Source organism: Coturnix japonica, chromosome 2 (assembly GCF_054131305.1).
Source record: "Coturnix japonica strain WE chromosome 2, WE-NBRP24, whole genome shotgun sequence".
Lineage (NCBI taxonomy): Eukaryota > Metazoa > Chordata > Aves > Galliformes > Phasianidae > Coturnix > Coturnix japonica.
In genome coordinates this window covers 96,728,074-96,754,264 of record NC_140664.1, presented here as the reverse complement: position 1 = coordinate 96,754,264, position 26,191 = coordinate 96,728,074, and the positions used below count along the sequence as shown (strand labels likewise).

General features: G+C 41.9%; 1 protein-coding gene across 5 annotated transcripts in view; it reads left to right on the top strand.

Annotated features, from left to right (window-relative positions):
• Positions 1–26,191, top strand: part of AOAH (acyloxyacyl hydrolase) — a 59,247-nt gene that overhangs the window by 13,076 nt on the left and 19,980 nt on the right. For all 5 annotated transcript variants that reach the window (XM_015854235.3, XM_015854234.3, XM_015854232.3 and 2 more), the window contains exons 4-14: positions 1,277–1,337; positions 2,450–2,549; positions 8,141–8,200; positions 12,942–13,012; positions 14,176–14,236; positions 14,739–14,809; positions 15,073–15,121; positions 15,555–15,603; positions 15,853–15,947; positions 22,950–23,041; positions 24,370–24,452. In XM_015854235.3, coding sequence (XP_015709721.1) covers positions 1,277–1,337; positions 2,450–2,549; positions 8,141–8,200; positions 12,942–13,012; positions 14,176–14,236; positions 14,739–14,809; positions 15,073–15,121; positions 15,555–15,603; positions 15,853–15,947; positions 22,950–23,041; positions 24,370–24,452 — 792 coding nt within the window. The remainder of the gene's footprint in view (positions 1–1,276; positions 1,338–2,449; positions 2,550–8,140; positions 8,201–12,941; positions 13,013–14,175; positions 14,237–14,738; positions 14,810–15,072; positions 15,122–15,554; positions 15,604–15,852; positions 15,948–22,949; positions 23,042–24,369; positions 24,453–26,191) is intronic.

Below are 26,191 nucleotides of genomic sequence, written 5' to 3'. Positions count from 1 at the left end.
AAACTCTTTTCCCCTCCTTTCAGCTTCTTCCCACCAAAGCTTTCCCTCTGCACTGTCTTCTTCTTGGGTTTGTTCAGCAGGCAAGAGGTTTGTGGGTGCCAAAACATTTGGCATGTCCTACAAACACTGTCTATGGTTTTGGTCTGTTTTGGCACTGGCATCTTCCAAGATGGCTCTACTTGCCCAGTATATTATATATTTGCCATGCTCACCACCCACTGTTATCCCTATATCAGGCTGCTGGAAGCCCAACTTACTCCACACACCAGCTAACCAGCATGCAGAAGTCCCTGCTGGGGATGAGCTGGTGAAGCAGCCACCTTCTGTGGGCTGCAACAGGGAGCCAGGAGCTTCCTTCAAGGCCTGCTCCAAGATTGCTGCAATCAATCAGACAGCAGACTGAAGGCAGCACTAGTGGTGTCTGCGATGCTTTCCGTCTAGGTGAACAAGAATCCAATCTAATTCCGGAAGACAGATTTTTAACTCACACATTACTCCTCAAAAGTTGATAGAGGGGAATTATGTGGCAGAGGAGGCAAAGAGATGAAGCTAATAGCTTGACTGAAGTAAAATAGCTGGCATGAGAAAAACCATCTACTGCAGCTACAGGAGCTGCCTGCAACACAGAGTAGGAGTGTGGTGGGGATATCATGATTCCTTTAAGCCATTCCCTGTTTCTCTAGGGTGAGCACAGCCTGGCCACAGAGGTGTGAGAAAAAGCAAATTCCTAGGAATTCTCCCAGGGAATTTGGCAGCTGCCTGTTTGCATGGGTGCAATCCTGCCTCTTGGCACCTTCCAAGGCCCAGAACTGCACCTCCTCTGCAGGGTGAGTGCAGCTCTTCCCTTGCACAAACCCGCAGAGCCACCGAGGCAGGCCCAGCAGAAGCATGAAGTCCTATATCACTTGCTACACTCCATCTATTTCATTTCTTTCCTCTCACAAGCCTGCTGCCATTTGAGCAGCTCAGAACATGCTGCAGCATGCACATGCTTTCACATAATACAATATTCAGAACATCTAGCAAATGCCAATTATCCTCTCAGTCTTCTCAGTCTTTTCCAACTGCTTGCCTAAAGCCAGAGGAGAATTTCATGTCCCAGCCTAGGTTAAGAAATTCAGATTTTCCCATTCTCTGATGCTATGGTGAAATCTCAGACTCTCACGCATTTCTCTCAGATCAATCAGCATTCACCTAAAGTTGCTCCTGCTGTGTTCTGACTGTCATAAAACCAGTTTCATTGATCTGAGTCACATAAAAAATGTATGTTTTCTAGAAAAACTGCAAGGTTTCTGCTACGTCCTTGCTGAAGTGTACGGACCACACATAGCTGAACTGTAAGTACTCCTGTATTTTCTCAAGCTTTGCTTTAAGTTCATGCTTCAGAAGTATGGATGTACTATCGGACTGAAGTTCAGGGTTCTCATTCTAAAACTCACAGGGTTACTAAAGCAAGGATGCCAGAGAGTGATCCCAGCTTGGCATTTGGCACAGTTCTCCCTGAGTGAATAAATACAGCCTGTGACCATAACCACTTCCATGCAGCATTTGCCTCTCAGATCAGGCCCACCTGATGTAATTACCTTGTGAAATGCAGCTCTTCTGGTGGAGAAAGGAATTTGAATAACTCATGTGCACGAAGCAGCTCTGACACAGTCCCACTATGTTAATACTTGTCTCTGGTGTTCCCTTTTACCTTTAATCAAGCTTTCTAATTGTAAAGCCCCTACACGCTCCCAGCCTTGACCTTGATATGCGCTGTTGGGGAAGGCTGCTAGGTAATGTTGGTGATTAAAGAAATAACATGTAGGCCATTTTTTTTTCCTTTGAAAGTTCTTAGTTTAATTAACAGAGCTGTTGCTACACCTTTTTCCTCCCTCGGGTTTTTATTTTTATGTTTTCAAACCAGCCAAGGGACTGCAAAGTGCTTGCAGGACTAAGAAGTGCTATAATCCAACATTTTAATTTCGTTTTTGATCAGCCCAGAAGCACATCCCCCCCCCCCAAAAAAAAAGAAGGAAACAGCCCTAGCACTTGTGCTTGGTGATTAAATGTTAAGGATCTTTGAAGGCTTTCTGGTTATTTTCCTGAGTTAATGACTGAAGATGTCTGTGTGCCAAATTGCATATGTATTAACTTTAACCTTTAAGTTTTTGTCAGGCTCGTGATTGATTAAAAAACGCAGCATAACGCATTTGATCCAGGTGCTGTACATCAAGTGCAGTGCTTTTTCATCATCCTGATATCCAATTCTACATGCTGAGTAGGATGCTATGACAGAAAGTCATTAGGGTCTGACAGCACGCTGAGCAGTGTATATGGGCCATGCCAAAGCATGCTGAGGTTATCTGGTAGTGCTGGGGGAGATTTAGCTTCCCATGGAAATTGCTCCTGCTTCCAAACACTCAGAAGAATGTGCTGGTCTCTGTTTTAACTCCATTTCCTTCAGCATAGACAGGGAAATGAATGCCGATGTGGTCTGCCATTCCTTGAAGCTGTGCAAACAGGATCCAGGACAACCCCTTTGTCATCTCTACCCTCCTCCCAAGGTGAGTCGCTTTTTGACTTCTTTCAAAGCTGCAGGCTGTGCATGGCCCCTCAGGTTGCAACCAAGCATGCAGAGATTTCCAGGCCATGTGAGTTTTCTGAGGAAAACAACAGCATTTAGAATGTGGAAGCTTTCAGAAAACATCTGTTTGAGCAGGAGTTACATAACATTCTGTATGATGTATCAGCAAAGTGGTTGCTGGACAGTGGGAGCAACAGAGCCAGGCTCCCTTGTGCCAGCCTGGGCCAGAGTGAAAGAATATACAGATATATCATTTCCAGACTTTATTGTTAAGCAGTCAAATAGCCCCCAATACAAAGTTCAACAGCAATTCACCTATAGCCCCACATTACCATGGCACTACACGTTGTCCTTCTTCTCTGTGACAGCGTACATGGGGCCAAGCTTCCCATGCAGATGGGAGTTATTTGACTTGGCTTGATCTGCCATGGGAGAGGGTTAAGCTAACTTGCATGGCCTTTGGCCACAGGCTGAAAACAGGCAGTTAGCAGGACTTTGAGGATGTAGTTGTTACACCATGGTGACCTATTGCCTGTCAGAGTATATTGATGTGTATAGGTGTCTAAACAGGTGCACTTGGTTTTGGGGGTGACGGCTGTTGTTTTCAGTGGCCAGACAGAAACCTTACACATAAGTAATTAAAAGTAACTCTATGGCAATGTCAAAAAACAAGTGATTCATTGCGGCATCTACTTTTTGGAAATATTTTCCTTGCATCTTGGTAAAGTCCTGCTTGATTTCTAAAGGTTGGCACAAGATGTTTTACACAGAGCCTCATCCAGTACCTGGTGAAATCACTGAGCACTTTTTTGGGCTTCAGTTCATCTCCAGATTGGATTTAGCTCACCCAGTATTAAGAGCTGCAGATATACCTGCCTTCCAAGAATGACAGTTTCTTTTATTTAACAGGAAGTGTATTCCTCATGTGACTATGCTTCATGTTATGTCAGAGTAGAGGTATTAGGTGTGCAACCAGATCAGGGATGGAAGAAGATGGGTGCAGGAGAAAAGAGGGCCCACACTTACCTAGCTCCACTAGGACATTGCCCAGACTTCATCAGGTTTCTTCCTTCAGAAATTCTGCATCTGAACTTGTGGAAGGGTTTATAGATCCTTCCACCTTTCCTGAGCACACCAGAGCTACCCTACTGCAGGTGGTCCCTTAGTGATGGCCAGGTCTTTCCTCACCTTTGTTAGCCTCTAACCCTTTCAGCCCTGGTAACTGCATGCATTTTTTCTTCGTCACTTGCAACAGCAACAGAGGCCCTGTTAGTGACTGTGGGGCCTCATTGTTTGCTGTTTTATTTTAATTAGGAGTGCTGAAGGTGAAGGTGGGAGGTCAGGCTTCCCAGTGTTGCAGGTTACCCAGAGGACAGCTGTGGGAGTAGTGGCTGCATTTTCACTGCAGCACAAGCCCCAGACACAGATTTTCATGTGGACTTCCTTTCCAACGTAAAGAAATAAAGAGAAGTAGAAACCAACCTGCTTCTCCATCAAGATTACTTTACTCAGACCTCACCTTCCATTTTAGCACCTCTTGTGTCACAGACAGCACAGGGAGATGGGAGGAGAAGAGCAGTGCCCCCAAATTCATGCTCAAGTAGTTGATAAATTGCCCACAGTAGCTCTGTGACAAGTCATACTGAGTGAAGATGAATTATGAGTGAAAAAAATTAATATACAGTTAGAGACACAGATGCATAAAATGCAGTTTACCTCACATTTGCTCCTGTGGTTTGTAATTTGATTGATCACTTCAGTTATATGAGCCTGCAAATGTTGGCTCGGTCCCCTGCCAAGTGTTTGAACAAGACTTAAATACTAATGACTGTTTTGTTCGACCATATCGATTTTCAGGTACTTCGTTTATTCATTTAGACTTTTGGATGCACATTTTCCCAGAATTATTATTATGTTTATACTGGCAAAGGGACTGATATATAAAAGTAGAGTGATTTGCCCTTACAAACCCGTAATATGTTCTATTTTTAATAGTCTTTAAAGTGGCATATATCAATATAGAGCTACTTGTTCAGTCAATCATTTTTGCTCATTCTCTGTGAGACTGCTGTAGTGAGATCATGTGTACCAAAGAAGAGCCACAGATTCAGAGACCCTATCTGCACAATTGAAGTGCTGCACACCAAGTGTATGCAATATGCTCTATGTTAAATACTTTCCCTATCTCTGACAAGCTACCCAAAATTAATATGCTTTGTGGCTCAACATACATCAGCGCAGGGCAGTCTAATATTGGCCTCAGTACAGCCAGTGGCTATGGTTATCCAAGCTACCTGGCTGAGAATGACTGGATATTGCTTTAGCAGAAGAAATCTGTTGGCTAACTTGGTGGAGGACTTTCTGCACTGAGGCTCATGACAAGGGTGCACAATAAATGACCACAAGAAAAGGACAGAAATAACTCAAGGTGTTCAGGCAGTGGTTGCTGAGCTCCTTTTCCAGCTCTTGTGAGACGGCAGGTTTGCAGGAGATTCATCTTAGACTCAGTCTCAGTTGTCTTAAGCCAGTTGGCCTGTTCAGCTAAATGGGAATACTTTAATTGATTTTACTGGGCCAAAATAATGGCTTGACTTCAGAACTGGCACCCTACTGCCACCAGTCTCTTAAACAATCAGTGTTGGAAGGAGCATCTACTCTTCATTCTGCCTTTTGGATGACCTTTTCTGCTCCTCATCACTTTTCTGCTCCAGGTTATTAGAGGTCCTGTGGCTGCGGACTTCAGCTTAATTGCCACTATCAGGATTTTACTGAGAGTCATCTTGTATGAGCAAAGATATATGTATTTATGCTAATGCCATTTTATTTTATCAAAGGACCAAGACAAGCCTGGCATATTTGAGAGCTGGGCTTTCAGGCTTGCAGGGAAGGTCCCTATTTTGGGTCCAGAGCACATAATGTATGGTTTGGCTGTCCTGTGTGATCATTATGATTTCCCTAAAGACTTTACTTTGCCCTTGTGGGTCTCCACCTGAAGTACTGCATCCAGGCCCAGTGCCCCCAGCACAGGAAGGATGCAAAGCTATTGTAACAGAGGAGGGTCATGAAGATTATCAGAGGATAAGAGAACCTCTCCTATTAAGAAAGTCTGAGGTAGTTGGGCTCATTCAGTCTGGAGAAGAGATGGTTCCAGGGAGACCTCATTGTAGGCCTTCCAGTACTTGAAGGGAACTTATAGGCAGGAGGGGAAGCATCTTTTTATGTGGTCTTTTTACACAACAAGGGGGAATGGATTTAAGAGAAGAGAGTTTTAGGTTAGATATTAGGAAGTCATTTGTTTAGTCAGGGGGTAGTGAGGCATTGGTAAAGGCTGCCCAGAGAAGCTGTGGGTGCCCCATGCCTCGAGGTGTTCAAGACTGGGTTGGATGGGGCCTTGGGCAGCCCGATCTGATGGGTGGCCCTGTCCATGGCAGGAGGCTGGAAATGGATGGGCTTTAAGGTCTCCTTCAACCTAAGCCATTCTGTGATCATCTACAGGATGAAAAATCATAGCTGAAGAACAAATCCTATTTTTGCTGGTGCTGCTTAACTAGCTCAGCATTGCTTTGGTACCTTAATGTGCCTACTCCTGGTTTAAAAAAAAAATGGAAATGAGCTAGAAGGAGAACTATCAGAGCATTTTGTAGATGTCCACTCCCTTGGAAAAGAGCTGTCTAACAAGAATGATGAATGAGAGACATTTAAAGTTATTTTGTATGTTCATGATGAGAAATAGAGATGCTTACAAAATGTATAGCTTGGGATGCATGGGCTCCGAGGAGGGCATTGAAGGAAGTTCATGAATTAAATCCTAATGACCTCCCACCCCATTCCAGTTCCATCCATGGTATGGACATCTTGTCCATGACCAGACTGGTCTGGGCTCCTCACAGCCTTGTCCACCAGCTGTCAGAGCCCTGGGAGCCCCATGTCTGGTAGTGCTCTCATGTAAAAGAAGGAGGGCTGCTTGCTGGGCTGCAGCAAGAGGGTCTGTGTGGGATGTATGGCCCTCAATGAAGTGCTGGTGTTAACCAAGGGCTGCAGGATCCCCATGAGGCCTGTTTTCTCCTGTACAGGTGCTTCAGATGGCAGCTCTGCACATGCCACCCTGTACTCCTGACTGATGTAACTTCTGAAGTGGGAGGATATCTCATCCTCAGCATTTCAGAGCCATTACTTAGCTGGATGCACTGTCAATTCAGCCTTTTCTTCCTTTTTTTTTTTTTTTTTTTATACTTTCTTTGTGCAATATTGTTGTAGCTGTCTGAATCGTGTACTTCTCATGCACTGCTGCTGAGAGCAAGAAAGGGTTCTCCTCTTCTGTCCAGCAGAAAGAGACTAACAGATCTTACCTCCTTGGAAATTCTTCTTGCATCGTACCCAATTTAAAGCCACTTTCCTCATCTAAACCTAAAGTTATTTTATTGGAGAAATAATAGCATTTGGAAACATACACAGTATGCGAATACAAGATACATGTTTGGTTTAGAGGTTGCCCAGTGGGAAGAGACCAGGAAACATTATCTTGGCTCCTTCCTAGCATCTCTTATTTATTGTTTGAAACGTATCTGGATTTTTATAAGATTATCAACACAAATACATAATACATATATATTAAGCATATATATATAAACTCTTAGACATCTCTGTGCCTTGTTACTTGTTCTTATTCTTCCTTATCTCCTTATATTAACTATAAATTTTTGAGCCTAGAATCTCTCAATTAATTTGCTTTGATGACTGCCTCAATCAGTTATGATGAGTTGCTAAATTTTATCCCCAGCAAAAAATGTTGATAACAGTTGCTTGAAATGCAAATATATGCTGCTTTAATATTCCAGGCTGGCATAAGCACTGTTCAGGAAGGTGCTGTCACTTGAGGGATATTTTCTTCCTTTTCCACACACGTTAGGCTGGGCGCTGTTAGAACAATTTGTTTTTACTAGCCATGTTGATCAGAAGCAAGGTACTAATGTACTTGTTACATGCCAGTGTGATTTTTCTTTCCTTCCTAGAATCCAAACAGAAGATTTACCTTTGAGTTATTATTCTCTTCTTTGCATATTCCCACATGCCAGCTATTCCCCTGCTGGCAAGTATAGCCCCTAGACATACAGCATCAAATGCTGCCTCCATACGTAGCACAGTATGTCAGACTGGCATTGCACATCTATCCCCTGACCATCTAATGAATGGTTTGTTTCTCTGCAGAATTTGTGGAGCAGTCAGTGTTCTGCAGCTCACATGCAGCTGTCAGGATATGAATCTCAGCTCTTCAACTGATTTGGACTTTCTCTCAGGAAATAAATGATGCCCCGGAGCAAAATAAACGAACTCTAGTCACTGGAGCTTAATATGGGGTGATCAAATAATTGATTGTTACTCCAATAAAAAGTAGCTGATGATGAGTTTGTAGACTCACACATCATTTTGCACAATGACTGATATTAAAAAAAAAAAGAAAGAAAAAGAAAAAAGAAAAAAGGTAAAAAAAATAGGGAAGAAAAAAATTGTAATTTACTATGATGCTCATCTGTTTTTGTGTGTGTGTGTGTTTTGTTCTTGCTCTCGTAGGTGGGGCTCAGCGCTGCAATATGGAAAGCAAAAAAGATTTTAAAGAATTCCAAGGACCTGGTAAGACATTGGTGACATTGTGGTGTTTTACACTGTATTTGCGTCTTACTGGGACTGATTCCTCACTCATTTTGCCCAATTGTGAGCCATCTTGATCATCATAGAGGTGGATGGCTGAATCACTCCTACCGAGCACAGGATCAAGTGAGACTAGAAATAAGGAGAGGAAAATAACAGAAACAAAATGTAAAGTAACAGGAGAACAGATAAAACCTCATTGAAAATGTGGACTGCTTGTAGAGTAGGGATAACTGTTGAGATCTAACCAAGATATGTGTCTGAAATTCATGGAGCAGCTGACGTCATCTGTGGGCTCCATAGTGCAGCTCCACACTTGAATACTTGCATGTAAAAAATACAAATGTATAGAGATTTTGTTCAGATTTTTTACAAAAGCAGGAATTTCCCCACGCATCCTTTCCCTGTGCCTTTCCTCCTAGAGATGCTCTTCCTTCAGACTTCTTGAATTGTTTATCATTGCTGGGCCTCAGCTCCTCCTCATCTCATGCATCCTCTGTGTCCCTAGCCATCCCTGCCTTGCCCTTGTAGACGTGCGTAGGAGGAAGCCTCGTGAACAAAGTTGCTACCACAGAGAGTACCATTCGGGGCTGACTGAAATTCAAGCAATAGCCTAAATGCCAATTTTGCTTATTTTTTCCTTTAAGTCCCTCTTAACTTGAAATGTGGGATTGGAAATTTTCCACCTCTAACCAGTTTTCAGATATAAAGTGGATCTGTACTCACTTGCAGAGAAGGGAAGGGCAGCTTTTATTCTACTGGGTTCACTTATGAGCTCAGCCATGGAGTTTGCTTCCAGTTGTCTTCAGGCACTTAATTCAGAGCAAATGTTTTCTCTGTTTGTCAAGGAATTATTGATTTTGCTTCTTCCTGAACCCTCACTGTGATGCTACTCACAAAAGTGAAAATGGAGGTGCCTAATTAGCCTTTGGGCAATTGCCAAATTGTGAAGTCAGGGAAATAAACAATGCACTGGAGAGATGGGTCTCAGCTCCTACAGAACAACAACCGGCAGGATCTTATTCATTTTCCTCCCTATTCAGTGCTGTCCTCCTGATAGCCTGAGATTTCCTCTCAAATTACATGCAATACCTAATTCTCTTCCCAGGGTGCAAGCCCCACAGGCTAATGCTTGCAGAAAGTCTCTCTGAGCTACAGAGGTCCTCTCTGTTAGACTGAGCTCTGGAGCAGGTGTGGGATGGAGAGGGATTGATGAGCAGCTGCTGCCTTTTTGGATGCAGAGCTCCTCACCCCCCTTGCATGGGCTTCACAAGCTGAAGTGAGGAGTCTGATCCTTTCTTTTTCCTCCCCTTGTTCTGTGTTCCTTGTGTGGCAAGCCATGACTGGACTCCACAGAACATACCATGTCTTTTTGAGATCTCCAGAGTAGGTTGGCATGGTTGGCAACAGCTCTTGGTGCAATGAGGTCTCTTTCCAATGTACCAGTGCTCTACAATGAACTCAAGTCTGCTACACAGTGCTCCTGTACCTCCTCATTCTCCATCACTACACCTTTGGCTTCTTCCAGCTCCTAATTGCCTGCTCATAAATGGAAAGGCTAATTAGGAAGTATTCTGGCTAAGAGCAGCAAGACCCTGTTATAGCTGGCTTTCTCCAGTCGATGGATTTCAAAGCTTACATAGCTGTACAGCACGAGGTCAGATCAAATTAAAACAAGTATCACCTCATTGGTTGCACTTCCCCTGCAGCTATATCTAGTGTGTTACTTTAAGAAGAATGTGTTAAAGGAAGAAAATTAATAATAGAAACACTTCTAGGGGCATAATAGGACCTCTTTAAAGTTTTTGACCCATGCTGGAGGGAGACAGCAAATTATCGTTTTACACATAGCCACCATTTTGGGTGCATTTGCCCAGTAACATGTTTGGAGAAAGAACTCCCCAGCCTTCTGAAGAGGTTCTTGCATGTTAACTGTCCCCATCTTTGCTCAGCAGCTGTGCATGACTGTGCATAAAACAGAGGTGATTACAGCTGGTGTTAAGGAGACTGGGAGGTCTGCCTGGCTGCCAGGGGATTGTATTTATCGGGCATTTCTTAGAATCATCATAGGTTTGGGATAAAGAAAAGGTATCTTCTAGATGCGGAGATGTGGTGAAAAATGCTACAACCCAAAATATCTAATAAGCTTCTCCATTCATTAAATGTAGTAAGCCATCTGTGAGCAACTCATTTAAACCAAACACCAACAAACATCAGGGGTTTTTTCTTTGTTTTCATCAAACCAATTAAAATAATTACTGAAATGTCATTATGGAATGCTAACAGGCCATGAATAAAATATTATTGTTATTAGTTATTATGAGCATCTCTAGCACTAACTTTTCTTATGGATGGAGAGACATCTTTGAGTAACAGCAGTGAAAATATTACTTCAGGCAGAAGAGAGTTGTGCCTTTAGTATTTAATGAGGGCACGCTCTGTGTGTGCAATCTTGTAGCTACTACATGTTGCCTATAACTCACATCTCTGCAGCGGGAGAAGTGGAAAGCCACAGAAGGGAGGCAAAAGAGGGTTGCAAGGCAAAGCGAGGCACAAACCAGTCTCCTGCCCACCAACTGCTGCTTCTCAAGGGAAACTAATGTGCTTCTTCCCAAAAACTCACCCTGCAATCACCGCATGGCTCTACTGGGAAGATACCTACAATTCCCACCAGGGCTGAGCAGTGTGCTGGGGCTGCAGGGCTGCCTTCTTTTGAAGCTTGCAGAGCTCCGGTCGACAGTGATTTTCACAACTAGCTGAGAAAAAGGCAGGAAAGGTTTTATTCTACTCGCAGCAAATGATAAAGTTTAAATGAAGCCTGAAAGCAGAATAAAAGAAGGCCTGCTTTATTAACTTATTTCTTGGAAATTTTGTCTTTCTGGCACAGTTTGGGCTCCGGGTGCCTTAACTTCAAAGGCTTTGCATGCTGTGATTTAGGCTGAAGTATGAAGCCAACAGCTTAGATGAAGACAGCACAAATCTTAGCACAATGGAAAGTTTTCAGAGCCTCCAGTGCTTTTGCAGGCAGTGTTGAGATTAGTCCTACATGGAGGAGGTGGAGAAAGTGGGTTTTATTAAAATTCCATCCAGAAAACTGTACAGAGGTTTGCAAAGCTTTTGGTCTCCTCTAAGCCTGCACAACTCCAGCCTTGCCTTATGAGTCTGACAGAACAAAGAGAAATAGCTGGGCTCCCCTGAATTTCTTCCATTGTTTCTTTGATTTCTCTGAGTACATTGTCACTACTCCACTTCCAGTGCTGCGGAGCTTCTACAAGCACAGCAAAACTTTTTTTCATCTTCAGCTTTTGCTTCAGCCGCTGGTGCAAACATTACCTACTGTCTTTACACTGGGGCTTTCTCATACCTTCACTCCTCCTTTCCCTCCGTGCTGAAATCCCAGCTGTGACATTCTGCTGAGGGTGACCTCTGCTCTGACTGCTGCGGAGCTCGTCTCCATTGCTCCTTGTTAACTGTCCAAGCAAATGCGTTCCTTCACAGGAGCTGCAGGGCAGTGCCTGACACACTGTTATAACCCTGCCTTGCTGCCCTTCAGCAACCTCTAGGAGTTCTCCATCACTCAGAGCTCTGCATGCTGTGGTTGCTGCCCCTCGTGGTGATTAATAGCTTTTCCTTGTCCTCTCCCAAGCTGTACACAATCCTTACCTTCTGTTTTATGTTAGACAGGGGCTGTAATCTTGTTAGTGCAAGGACTATCTTACTTTTCTTCTGTGTATGTAAAATGTATAACATGAGGGAGTTGGTCCAAGGACAGAGGTGCTATGGCAATATAAATAATTACCCTCCTTTGCATAAAGTAATGAGTATGTCCATCTGCTCAGCTGTTTCAGATTTCTATGATGAATATGGCCTTAATGAATACAATTAATTAGACTGTGCATCAACTAGCCCTCCATATTTATTGGCCACCTGAATGTTCCTGGTGTTTAAAGACTGCCTGAACTTACTGTGAAACCGCATTCACAGTGTATTTGTGGGGTTGATCTGCAGTGCACCACGGTGTTTTCTAACCCGAGCATTAAGCAAGAAGGGCTCTTTTAGTTTATGAATCTTCCCAGTTACCTGGCACCTCCACTGGATTGGCCTGTGGTTTACTAATGCTGGAAGCGTTCATCCTGCAGCAGCTGGGCTAGCCAGATAAAAAATAGTTATGAGATCCTGGGTAAAAAAATCAAAGGCATTCTATGCACGTACTGGATCTCCCCTATTTCTCCTCTCTTTGGGGTTGCTCTTGACTTTTGGCTTATCCAAAGCTCCCCACCAAGTGTGCAGAAGTCAGCCTTTTAGCCTCCAATGTGCATTGCTTTCACTGGTTCTGTTCTAAGTGCAAGATACTGTCGTGTTTATTCAAGATGAGAATAGGCGATTTTACAAAGAGTGAAAAAAATTACTTTGGTGCATGACAGGAGGCAGTTTGATGAGAGCTTCTTCCTTCCTTTCAATTTTACATCTCTCTGAAAGTAAATGTACTTGGTTTAGAAAATGCTCAGTCATAATCCCCAACTTGACTGCTGTGTCGGGTCTAAATCCTCAAATCCTCTGGCATGTGGCATCCTTAGTGGAGTTGTTGGTGTTTTCAGATGCTATCGGGCAGAAAATACATGGTTTAGCTCTGGACTTGACTCACACAGTATCTCAGGCCACACTGCCTGAGATACTGAGATAACAAATGTATTCAATTTTTTCTTATTTTCTTCCCCTCCAGAAAAGAACCGTGGGGGTCCCAAGCCTATGTGCATTTCCTCTTCTGGCTGACCTGTGTGAGAGGATTAAATAGTATGTATAAAGTTTTCAGTCCTTCACCAGAAACAGAGTGTGGTACATCTGTTTCTTTCAAAGGAGAAAAATAATCCTCACCTTTAACAAATCTCCCTGTGCTTCACTGCTGTTTCTTTCCTTTCTAAAACCACTGCCCAGGCAGTGCTTATGGAAGCTGCATAGAGTTCAGGTGGGTAAGGTTGCTTGGAGGGATGCCTGTGCTTTTGCAGTACTTAAAATATTTGTATACATTCAGCAGGTCCAAGAGGACAAATATACTCTTCTCTGTCACAGAACAGAGCTCTCTGTTACACAGTGGTATGACACCTCAGGAGGTGCTGCTTTTCTCCTGAGATTTCTGGAGTCCCAGAGACATCTCCATTGTGTTGCTCAGTGCCATAACCCATATTCTGCCAGGCTTAAGGCAAACTGAGGATATGTGAAGAATAGGAATTAAGCAGCGCTTGCAAGTGTAGGGGACTCTCCGGGTATTTAAGAAAGCTGTGTGGATGGTGGGCAGGAAGAACAGCTTAATGTCATTGCTGACTTTGAGTCAGAGCTTTGAAGAAAAGCCAAGGATATTTGATGGGTTATTTCTCCAAAAGCTTGTTTTTGCCCAATAAAATAAGCATATGTTTATGTATCTACAACTTGGTATGGAAACTACAAGTCTCTAGGCTAAACATAATGGAAAAGACATGGTGTAAAGTCTTCTGGGATGCACATGACAATGGGTATATACCATTTGTTTTTAAGAGAGGAAGGTTTCTACCAGCTAAGACTCCATTCTGCAGCTCTTCTGCAGGTAGAACATTTCTGCCACTGTTTCCTATCTGGCAGATTTACCAGACGTGCCACGCTGAGTGTGGCATTCACTTTCAAAGTATTCATTTTCAAAGTGGTACCACTTCTACCACTGATGTGGTGCCCCAGTTTGTGCTAGTGGCTGAGGGTTTGCTATTGCAGCCCCACACTAGTCCCTCAGTCAGAAGATATTGAAGGAGATCAGAATTTGCTCCCATGGGCAGAGTCACTTTGCTGAAATACAAGCAGAGAACCAAAACTGAGCGCAGATCTGCAAACAACATGCCAGCTGTTATCTATTCTGAACACTTTTTCTCTTTCTGAATAGGTCTCTTTCCGTATGTTAACACTGCATTTGTTGTTTTTGTTTTTCATAGTGTCCTAAGAAGTAAACTGCCTTTTGAAGATTTTGATGGAGATAAATTTAGCACTTTCCCAGTAAGCAAAACCTTTCCTTTGGTACGATAATCCCTCAATACTGGGAACACCAGTGGGTTTTTCATGCTCTCTGCAAAGCCATATTAATTCATGTGAAAATGGCATAGGAGGGAAGTGAAGAAAGTTTATTTTTTTGTCATAAAATACTTCTTTGCTTCTGGATGAAATCACAGTCATTCATTTATGCCAGCTGGGGAGATGCACATATGAAGCTGTGCTCCCAGCAGAAGCAAATTGCTCTGCTGCTGAGTGGTCTGTTTACTGAATTTAGAAAAGGTAAAGTAACAACTTGTTAAAAAAAATAAATAAATTCCCATCTTATTTCTCCACCAAAGTGTGCAAGGTGTCACTTACTAAAGCTCAGCGTATACGCCCTGAAACGCAACCCATTTACTGGGCTTTATTCCTACACTTTGAGTTAGATTCTCATTTTAGATATTTTAAATTAAAAGCGCCAGAGTAACGACGAGTATCCTATTTGTGTGTTCCTCCTGGCTTTTAGACGCTGAGGGGCTATCACTGGCGCGGCAGAGACTGTGATGACAAAAACACCACCGTGTACCCTGGCAGACGGTAAAGCTTTTAATTATTTCAGATAATTTAGTTGCTTATAACAATTGTGGCTTTGTAAAGGACAAGCTCCATATTTGTTTTTAGGCAATCTGTGAGAGGGCACAGCATTTCCCATTGCCTTTGAGTAAGGTGCCCTTCTGTGCAGAAAGAAAATTCTAATTATTTTGCATTCTTCATGGAAAATGGCACAAAGGATCTGATTTCCTCCCCTTCTTTCCCTTATTTTCTGTAACGCTGTATACCCCTTTCTAATTCTGTTTTAGTCCTGATAACTGGGATGTGAAAAGCGACTCTAACTGCAATGGTATATGGGTAAGTAAATGAAGTTTTACATCTTAAAATTCCCTCCTGATTGCTTTTTCTCTTTTTTCCCCCCTCCTTTTGAGATAGTTCATAAATGTTGGGGTTTTATTGTTCTGGTTTATTGACCGATTTGGATGACTCCGTTTATCTACTTCCTCTGATATTCAAATAAAATTGCATTTATTAAAAAATAAGGGAACACAGAGGAAGCAGTTATGAGAGTTTGTTTATCAATGCTTATAATTATTTAAATTATAGCTATTATAATTAATTTAAATGTATGTAAACTTATTAGAATAATTTAGTGGGAAGTGTCGTTATTATGATGCAGTACTTCCGACAGGCAAAACATTCAAGACCTAAATTCTAAGCTTCCATTCTGCATTACCATTTTTCAAGCACTGAATAGAGATGTTCATCTGCCCTTTCCCTCCTTCAACAGGGCGTGGATCCAAAAGATGGAATTCCCTACGAGGAGAAGTTCTGCAAAGGTAAGGCTTTAAAGCCAGTACAAGGAGCAATGTCTATTTTGTGTTCATTTCATATAGGGCTTCATATATTCATATAGGGCTTCCCTATCTTCATGAGCAAGGCAGAATGGAGCACATTCTTTTTTCTTTTTTGCAGTCATGCAGATATTACCCTTCAAGCCTTGTTCTCCATGCTCTGCCTTGTTACTCTTTTAGGAGGGCTTTACCTGTTGGGAGCATTTCATGCCATTAACTAAGTGTGTTAATTAGGTGCGGACTCCCAGGGGGTGGTGCTGTTGGGAGACTCGGCTGGCGCCCACTTCCACATCCCACCCGAGTGGATGACCGTCACACAGATGTCCGCGGTGAGAAAATGCACCTGACCTGCCAAAATCACTTCTTGCTTTCTCCCTGCTGTTGAAATATGTGTCCTGGATTGTTTTCCCTCATCTGTGGCATACGTGTAATAGGATGGGGAACTCCAGTGCACAGATATATCTGCAGGCATGCAGGAATCACCAGGGGTTTGCAGTGGACTTGTCCTAAAGGTAACAGTTTCTATAATGAGTGTAGGGCATCGCTAGCACACTGATGTCTGTCTTTAGGCTGTATCCCAGCATTTGCCATTTTTGAACAACAACAAAATTCACAGGAGAAAAGATCATCTAAGCAAACAGTAATTAGAAGCAGGGGATAAATGTGCAGGCATGCTCCTGTCCTTCGTTGCTCTGTGCTCCCACAAGCTGGTGCAGCTCCTCGGCCTGTGTCATGTCCTTTGCACATGGTGAGCAGATCTCCTCCATCCCTGCAGAACTCCCACTGCTCCTCCACTGACCTCTGTGCAACATGGATGATTTCTGGAGAACAATCTTGTTGTTTGTAGAAGTCCCCAAACTTCTGCATTTATGGTGCCTTTATATGTTTGTAGGTCTGAGAGTTCCATGCATTTTCCTTCTTTTGCTCCCAGAGCTGAGCTGATTTAAATGCTGCCAATTAGCTGTTGTTTTTCTTTGTTAAAGGTTTATGAGCAATTATTAGATGAATGACACTGATGACAAAGCTGATGATGAGCATAATAAATTAGCACTAATGGTAATTGAGATTATCTTGTCTAATAAAGATGGTAATAACACTGATGGTGATGATGATTCTGGCAGTAGTACTGGTGGCAGAGCTGTGCAGGCAAGAACAGTTTTAGACTATGTCAGCATTTTATTGTTACTGATATGAGGGTTTAGAAAGTGTTTCTCTGCAAGCTGGATGGCGTGCTGAGGCAGAAGTACCAAGGCCTAGTGCCAGAGTGCAGATGATCTTCTGGTTGCCCCTTGTTATTGTCTAATGGCTATTGAGCAACTTGCATGGTCCTCTCTAGGTAGATTCCAATGAATCTATGTTCTCAGAGCTCAAATCTAGCTGGCTGGTGTGCTCGGAAGAGTAAGAACTGGTTGGAAAGGGAGAAATGGTTCTTCTCCTATAGAGAGAGTCTCTCTGAGTTGCCTCAAGTTGCACCAAGGGAGATTTAGACTGAAGATCAGGAATAATTTATTCATACAGAGAGTGGTCAGGCCCTGAAATGGGCTGCCCAGGGAGGTGTTGAAGTCCCCATCCCTGGAGGTGTTTATGAGGCATGTGGATGTGGTGCTCATGGCTTAGTGGTGGAATTGGTAGAGATGGTTGGACTTGGTGATCTTATGGGTCTTTTCCAACATAAACGATTCCATTATTCTAAGCAGTCAGAGCATAAGCCCTGCACTGGGGGAATAAGGACAAAGGCATATTCTCTCTGGCCTTTCATAATCATTCCATTCACTCACGGTGTAGGAAATAAAAGGAATTAAGTTATTGCTGGAACTGGAGAAGCTAAATACAACTGTATTCAAACATTTATACTGAACAAATGTACAACAGATAAATATTAATGCAGAGATACAGAGTTTAGTGCTATAAACTAACAAGTGTTTAAACACTACCAGTGCTGAGATGTTATTTAATTAGCAGCTAACCCTATCTAAGGCAAGTGTCACCTGTGAACAAAATTACTAGTAAAAAACATTCTGAGCTAATTCTGAATTTGCTGCTGCTTATCCCTCTTTCTTGCTGCCTATCCCTCTTTCTTGCCCTCCGCATCTTACTCTGTCTGCATGAAGAATGTCAATAGCAGCAACTTCTTATCCTACTTTGGGGTCAAGAAAGTGCAATATGTTTCTTGAGAAACAGTGTTACATCCTGTTGGTAAACATCCTTCCTGTGTAGGTCTAATTAACAAACTGGAAAAGGAAACAGTCGTTTTGAGCTTTTAAAAGTTGTGTTTCTTCAAAGAGAGAAGGATAAAAACATTTACAGTTGCATCTACTCAAAAACTCCCAGAGTAGTTTTTTGCAGAGAGATATCTGACTGAGAAATAACCATCTCTTCCTTTCATCCTCCTATCCTCCTCTCTCTTTCTCTCTCTCCCTCTTTCAAATGTAAAAATGGAAGGGTTAAAGCAGTAGGCCATGCTTTCCATTCCTGTAAAAACCAAAAGATAGCAGTGCTCTCTGGGGCTGATCACAGTATGCCTTTCATGGCCAGCAGGCATCCATCCTTTATTTTTGCTCTCTTCCTTGAGGAGAATTTATGAGCACACTGAGGGCTGGTTCTGTGACTAGGGAGGGTGCAGAGGGTCTAAATCCTAATCACACTGAACTACGCTTAATTTGAGACCACTGCAAGAAGAGTCTGATGTCTGGGCTCTGTAAGGAGAGGATAGTGCATTAACTTAGTCTACCTGCTGCTCTCCAGTGCTGCCAAGCTTAAGACATTTCACTCTGATTCTGACAAAATTTCTTTGATAGGACATGCTGGAAAATTACTTGATGAAATAGATTCTTTTGTAGTCAATAGTAGAGGGAGTTCAAAGCTTTCATTTCCATTTCAATGGTGATTTGGCCATCTATATGGAATTCCAAGTAGGGCTTTTCCCCTCAAGAATTTTACTACTTTCCAAGGAAAACGTTGGGTGCCTCTTAAATCAGATTGATTAAATTCAGTGTTTTATTGCCTTACCAATTTTCTGTATTTACGTATCTATTTTATATGTTTTACATATTTGATATATTTCATATTTACTCTTACATATGTTCACACACACAGGCACTTACATATGCAATGGTAAAGTAAAATTTACACTTTAACAGCTCTGTGGGCCCTCTTGTTAATCAGCACCACATCAGCAGCAGCTGTTAATTCCTACTTTCAAGCTAATTATGTGGGGAAATAATTTTAGAGGAGAGATGCTGAGAATTCAGTTAAGAGGCTCTGCAGAGCTGGTTCTTTGTCTGATTGTGCTACTATGCAAAAGAGCAGCAAAGTTGAGTGAGGAAAGAATGAGAATATTCAAGAGAAATTTCTACACTGAAGTGGGCTCAGATTGTCATTTGGGTAACTGGGTGACCAGATGAGCACCTGATTGGGGCTAAACAGCCTTGGAATTTAGATCCTTGCTCCATCTTCTCAAAGACTGCTGCTGGGAAGCTGCTGTATGAGAAGATATTATATATTGGGCTTTGTATTTCTCCATCTAATTGAGAAGTCACCGTCACTTTTAGTGTATGTTCCTCCCACAAAATTCATTGCGGAAGGTGTCCATTGAAAGCTTCAGCTCAGATAAGCACATTATTTCTCCAGATTTGAAAATCAACAACAAAGCAACTACACAAGGAAACTTGTAGTTACCTCAGTCTGAGTTTTACACCAGTTTGGTTCTGCCAGGTCCCAAAATATGGCTGAAGTGTAGCAAAAGAGAGAAAAGAATCTTGGAAACACCCCCTGAGGATACCTATCTGCATGTTTCTTGCAGAGGCAGCTGAGCACATGGCTCTGTTCTCAACCTCCTATTGCTCCATTAAATCCCCAAACACCCCAAGCGGAAGAATTACAGGAAGGGAATTATTCAACTGTACGAAGGAGATTATTATTTTGGCTTCCTTCTTGTCAACTGGTCTTAGGACTGCCAGCCGTTTTCTCCTTTCTTCAGCAAGGACTGAGCTGAATGTTCATTCCTCTGACATTAAAATTCTGACACTAAAAATTAAGTGCAATGCAGTAGACATGCTTTTGATGAGGTTTAACAAAGCAGAAGAAATACTGTTGTTTTTGTCTGAGGTGGGTGTTTTTTCATGGAATTTTAATGTTAAAAACACTGGTGTGTCTAGCCATGGATATTGCACTCCTGCTGCTCTGTCCATCTGCTTGTAATTGACTTCCAAATAGCTACTAAATGCAGCATTTTTCTGTTATGTGTCTGGGATAGGAGCTTACTTTTAAATCTCATTTCAGAAAACATTTTATCTGGAGATAAAAGCGCTATATTTATAAAGGAGCTGGAGTTATCCTCTCTAGGAAGATGAATTTAAAAGCTCTTGAATCTCTATTTCATGCTAAATAAAAACGAAAATAAATCCCTCATCTATCTATCTGTAATCCAGTGAATATCTATTTGCCCACAAACGCAGTATCTCTGCATATCTCATTTAAATAACAAGTTGATGCTCATATTTCCTATGAAAATAAAACATAAAAAACAACATTTCTTTACATCTGAGTTCAGGAACATTTATTCCTCTCCCTTCTTTTTTCAGCCCCAGTAGAAATAACAGCAATTTGATCTGTGAAAATCTTATTCAAAACATGTTCTAGCTTCTCTGTAAATCTGGTGAGTTGCAGCCAAGATTCTCCCAGCTAGCATTATAATTACTCAGATGCTGTATTTTGGGGGAAATAAGGTAATAATATTTCTAATTTCACATTTATAGCCCTTGCAACTTTGCATGCTGTACATGATTTATGAAAAGATAGGATGTTCCCTCCTCGGGAGCTCTAAGCTTATTTTCATAATCAGAATAAGAACATTGTCTCAGGTATGTAGTGCTGTCAAGAGGAACTTAACACTGTTAAAATCAGTATTAAAAAAAAAAAACAAAAAAAACTGATTCTCCTTCAAATCAAGGGATACTTCAGTGCTTTCACAATTTCTGCATCTGCCATTTCTAAATGGCCATACTATCATTAGGTTTCCTGTGCCCTTTTGTGGTCTGATTTTGAAAATGTCTTGCCTTAGCAACACTAAGCACTCTTCCATTTAATCTGACTTTGTCCATCACAGCTTGGTGTGTATCTTTAGCATCAGCCATGGCTTTGCAGTTCAAGAGGAAGAGAAGGGAATGGGGAGGTGGATTTCAATCTAGGACACATCTAAGAGGTGGAAAGGTTCCTTTGAATTGAGACCCATCTAAGGCATTTGAGGCTAAAATACAGCATTTGAAGCTAGGATGGAATAACTTTCTAATTATTCTCAGCTAAAATCTGGCACATAGGCTGAAGCATGGTTTCTCAGCCAGAATAGGCTGGAGAATGGTATTTAAACCGGGTTGTGCTGAGAGGAATTTGAAGCTAAAAGTCAGTATAAATCCAACTCTACTGTGGGCCACATTTGCATCTGAGGCTAAGTGAAAGGCAGTCTGTTAGGCTGTGCTTTCCAAATTACAACTCTGCAAGTTCAAGGTTTAGCATTCATCTGAAATTAACCACTCATCTCCACCTTTCAGTCCTGAAATATCTTCAGAAGTCTGGCTTTAAATACTTTGCTGGAGCAGTGTCAATGCCAAACCTATCTACAGTTTTCAAATGCAGCTATAATTCTGGACTCAAATATTCCTTTCCAGAGCAATTTGCAACTTAATTAGAATCTGGCTAATTCATGTTTAAGCTAAGATTGCAGGGGAAAAACAGTTAAAAATTACTGTGGGCTTTGTCCAATGAAAACATTATTCTGGAGTGATTGTATGAAAAAATGGTAGACGTGGTCACAGAAAAATACATCAACCATTTTGGCTCTAAATGCAGGTGTATGATGTGTCTGGTACAAGACCATATCTATAGCTTGTCCTTTTCGTCTTCTTTCAATATTTCTGTTGTCTTCATGGCCAATCTACAGGAGGTAAATGATACAAACGACCAAGCTGTGCTTAGCCCCTTGTTTGTCTGCTTGTACATAAAGCTATCACATTTTAGGGAGAGAGGTTCAGAAAAATATTTAAGTCTTTAAAATACACACACATACGCGTAGAGATGCATCTGTGCAGCTACAGGAAAGAACACATATATGTACGAGAGAGAAGCCACTGAAAGCTGTTAAGCCAGACCCATTTTCACCTTGGTAACTAATGCAGAGCCACCATAAGTAGGTCGAATATGCTGTTAAATGCTTTAAGGTGACATCTACCATGCATCAAGCTGCGCTGAGCTCAGCTTCAGGATTTCATCCCCTTTACCCCCCCTTTCTTGCTTCTCCTCCCCTTTTCCTCCATTTCCCCCAGCCTCTTACATATAAAGCCCATAATCATATACTCAAGTAAACTCCTATTCAGCTAAATGATAATTTTGTGGGAATAAAGACTTTTTGAGACACTGAGAATAGCTTTCAGTTAATTCTGACCCTGCTGGAGAAGGAATTTCTGCCTGCTTACTGTTGATAGCCATGAAAACCCTACAACTGATTTAAAAGAAAATGAAGCTAATAAATTACATAGATTAAACCAGCCTGTAAGTTCTCTCATTTTATGTTTTGACCTTCTTTTGGTTATTGCCATTTTCATCAACAGTTTTTTCAGTTTGAGCACACTGGATTTATACATTTGTCTTTGTGAGCCCAGCCCAGTCTAGAACACAAGCTGCAAATTTACTACATACTCTCGTCCTTCTGCAATAGCGTAGTTTCTGGAGGCCATTTTTCTCACCTTTCGCCACTTTTTGCATTGTCACAAATCAAAAGGTAGACAAACAGGGTACTGCTTTTGAATGTGCACCCACACAGAGGCATTTGCAGAGACAGTCATCTAAATAATAAATAAATGAGGGACAAAGACCAGCAAAAGTACAAGACTTTTGCAGGGTGGAGGTTTTTAGGGGCTGGATACTCACAGCTCGTGCTGCTGGAGTTTGTAAGGGAGCTTGGAGTGAGTCAGCATCATCCTTGCCTTCTCATCCATCTGCCAGAGAGACTGTGAACACAACACCACCATCTCTTCCTTTGTGCAGGTGTACTCACCTTTGGAAAGGCAGCAAACAACTGTTTTCTTGGTTATGTCCATCTGCAACATGTGATACAACTCAGGGAGAGCTTTGGAATCCTCCAGAATCAGAGTGTTGTTAGATGCAACTCAGACATCTCTGTATGCCCCTGGTTCTGCTTCGCCCTTCTCTGCCTCTTGCTATATCCATTATACAAGAGTCAGCTTCTTAAATAATTACCACTATAGCCATCACTGTAATTGCTGATTTTTGGCTGTAAATGTGAAATCAGATTGATTTTAAAATTTCTTTTTCAGAAATCGTTTGCTAATCTCCCGATGGCTTTCACTGATGAGCTTGACTGGCCCCAGTTCTCAGAGATCACTGGGTTCCTAAACTCCACTATTGGGTAAGCTAACAGACAGGGAAGAGAAGGCACAGTGAGCCTTGGAAGCAACAAAAAAGGAGTGCTTGGAAGAAAAGACAAAAAATGCTGGACAGATGGGTTTCTAAAATCAAGGCCATCCTCAAATCTGGCAACATTCGGAGCTTAGCACCGACCCTGGCACTGCCAGCAATAGGCCTTGGATCAGTGTTGAGTTTTCAGTCTGTTTTTTAAATCTCTTCCACATCTGGAAAGAAATAAAAAGAGCTGCTCAGGATTTCAATGCACTTTTAAGAGAAGCAGCTCAAGATCTATGAACGCAACGACTGAGTCTGCAGGAGACCAGCAGGCAACGTGCTTTGGGAAAGGCTTCCATTCTCTCTAGGCCTGCAGAAATAGAATTGCAAACCAATGTGGCCTATCCCCATCCTTCCCACCCCCTAATCAGTGAGCGTGAACATCACTGATTAGCAGAGGAGTGAATTCTGTAGTCAAGAAGTTTTGTTTGCTTTCCCTCACCCCCCTTCAGCTATGATGAAAGGCAGAGAACTCCTGCATTCCTTGTGCAGCTAACTGTATGGTTAATGGCTGATGTGATCAAGTGTTTCTATGTAGGTAGTTACTTTTATTGCTGATTTCAACACATACTGTTGTTTTATGTTCCTCTGAATTCACCTAAATTGACTGTTCTTGAGCCATGGTATTGCAGTTATCTGAAAACTTCAGTACCTAAGTTCAAATACAAGATCAGCAGCCCCAGTAACAAGCTGTACCTGTGACTCAGAGCATGGCATTCTCATCAGCTTCTCTTTGGGTTGTTATCCGTTTCATTGCATTTTCTTTTTTCTCAACCGTGCAGGAGAAAACTGATCAAAATCAAGGCAGAAGTGATTTTCAGATCAATCCACCTAAGATTTATGTCACTGGGAAATTAATGCCCTGCCAATATTTTTTCCTTTTATATTTATTTTTTTTCACTGTTCCACAGCAGGCAATTGAAAAGCTAATTAGTGAGCAATCAACAGGATTGTTTTGATAAATTGCGTATAACAAACAGGTTCTCAAAGACCTTGTCTGAAAGATCAGTATAAAAACCATCCAGAACGAACATTCCAAACTTAACGTCTATTTACAGTTTCTCAGAGAATATTGGGTCTTCCATTTTAGGCCACGTTCTTCAAAATGATGGAATTTTATGACCACAAAACAGGGAAATGGTAGAATGAACCTGTATTTTCAGCTGGTGAACAGAGTGGTTCAGGGTCAAGAACATACTTCTTTTTATAACATTGGATGGGTTTTCATCTATATCATATGAGTCTAGCAGCTTACATGCTCCTAATTTATTTCAGAGGCTGGACAGACTCTCTGTATCTACGTTTACGAAGGAGAAATCGCTGCAACCACAGAGACCTACAGAACATTTCCCAAAATGGTACGTTAAGTTTTTTCACCTTCAAAAAGAAATCCTATTAGTCTGATGCTTGACGTGACTTTAATAAGAGTCTTTTGGAAACTAAAGAGAGAACCCTTCCTAATTGCCTACATGCTCTGTGGAAAAACAGAGACTGGCACTTATTTAACTCAGTACTTACCCTTGGTCACTTCTATCTTCACTTTTATGAAGGACTTCCTCTGATAATTTTACTTTCTGTGTCCAGTTGAGTTACACTCATTTGACAGTTTTGTCGTTGTTGTTTTAACTCGTGGGCTATCAGTAAAGCTTCCAGTGTTAGAGGTGTGTCTTCTACCCAGTTGTCTATTTCCATCAGAAGTTTAAGGAATATACAGTTTCAAAGCATCCTTTAAGGATGCAAATAAAAACTGCTTGTCTGTATATCAAGTGGCCATTCTTATACTACGAACAGTAGTATAACTGCATGGTACTGTAACTCCTAGACTGTTCTTACCTAAAGTAGCAGTTAAATTCCGTAGGCTGCAATATTTTTTTCATTTATCCCTGCTGGAACTATGTTTTGAGTAAATCATCATTCTGTGAGCACTGTTATATGGCATAATTTGTTGTTATTTTGCTTCTAAGGACCTAAAGAAGTCAAGGTGCCCTCCTGGTTTAGTTGCTTGTAAACAGTGTCTCAAGGGAGAAGTGTTGGTTGGTAGAGATCTTCTTCTACAGCTTAGGTAGAGAAAGAAAGCATATGGACACTGGAAGCAAGGTCAGGCAATGTGACAGGACTACAGAGATGCTGTTGGCTATTGCAGGGGAAGGTATATGCAGACAAAACTCAATTAGAGATGAGGCTGGCTTCACAGTAGTGTGAGGGGCAACAAAAAGGACTTTTAAAAATATGTTAACAGCAAAAGAAGGACCAAAGATGATAACATTTTTCTGTTACTTGATGAATACGGTCACCTCGCTAATAGGGATGCAGGCAAAGCAGATGTGCATAATGCCTTCTTTATCTTTAAGACTGATAGTGGGATCTGGGATTATGACTGCGGTAATGATAAACTTGCAGTCAACCCTGAAATTACGTTAGATTTGCTGCTGCATCCGGATGGGGCCTGATAGGATTCATCTCAGCATACTCAAAGAGCTGGCTGATGTCATTGTGAGACCTCTCTCAATTGTTTTTCAGTACTCTTGGGAACCTGGAAAAGTCTCAATTGAATGGAAGCTGATAAACATCCCAATTTTCAAAAGGGACAAGAAAAGGAGATCCTGATAATTACAGGCCTGTCAGTTTCACTTCAATGCCTGCTAGAATAATAGCAGTTATTATTCTGGGAGTTACTGAAAAGAAATGACATCATTGGTCACAGCCAACATGGGTTCATGATGGGAAAGTCCTGTTTAATGACGTGAATCTCCTTTTATGACAAGGTTACTCATCTATTTGATCAAGGGAAGCCAGTAGATGTAACGTTTTTGGATTTCAGTTAAGCTTTTGAAAATGCTTCTCACAGTATCTTTCCAGACAAAGTGTCCAGCGTAAGAGTAGACTAAACATAATAACAGAATCACAGAATCACAGAATTGTAGGGGTTGGAAGGGACCTCTAGAGATCATCGAGTCCAACCCCCCTGCCAAAGCAGGCTCCCTACACCACGTCACACAGGTAGGCGTCCAGGCGGGTCTTGAATATCTCCAGAGAAGGAGACTCCACCACCTCCCTGGGCAGCCTGTTCCAGTGCTCCGTCACCCTCACAATGCAG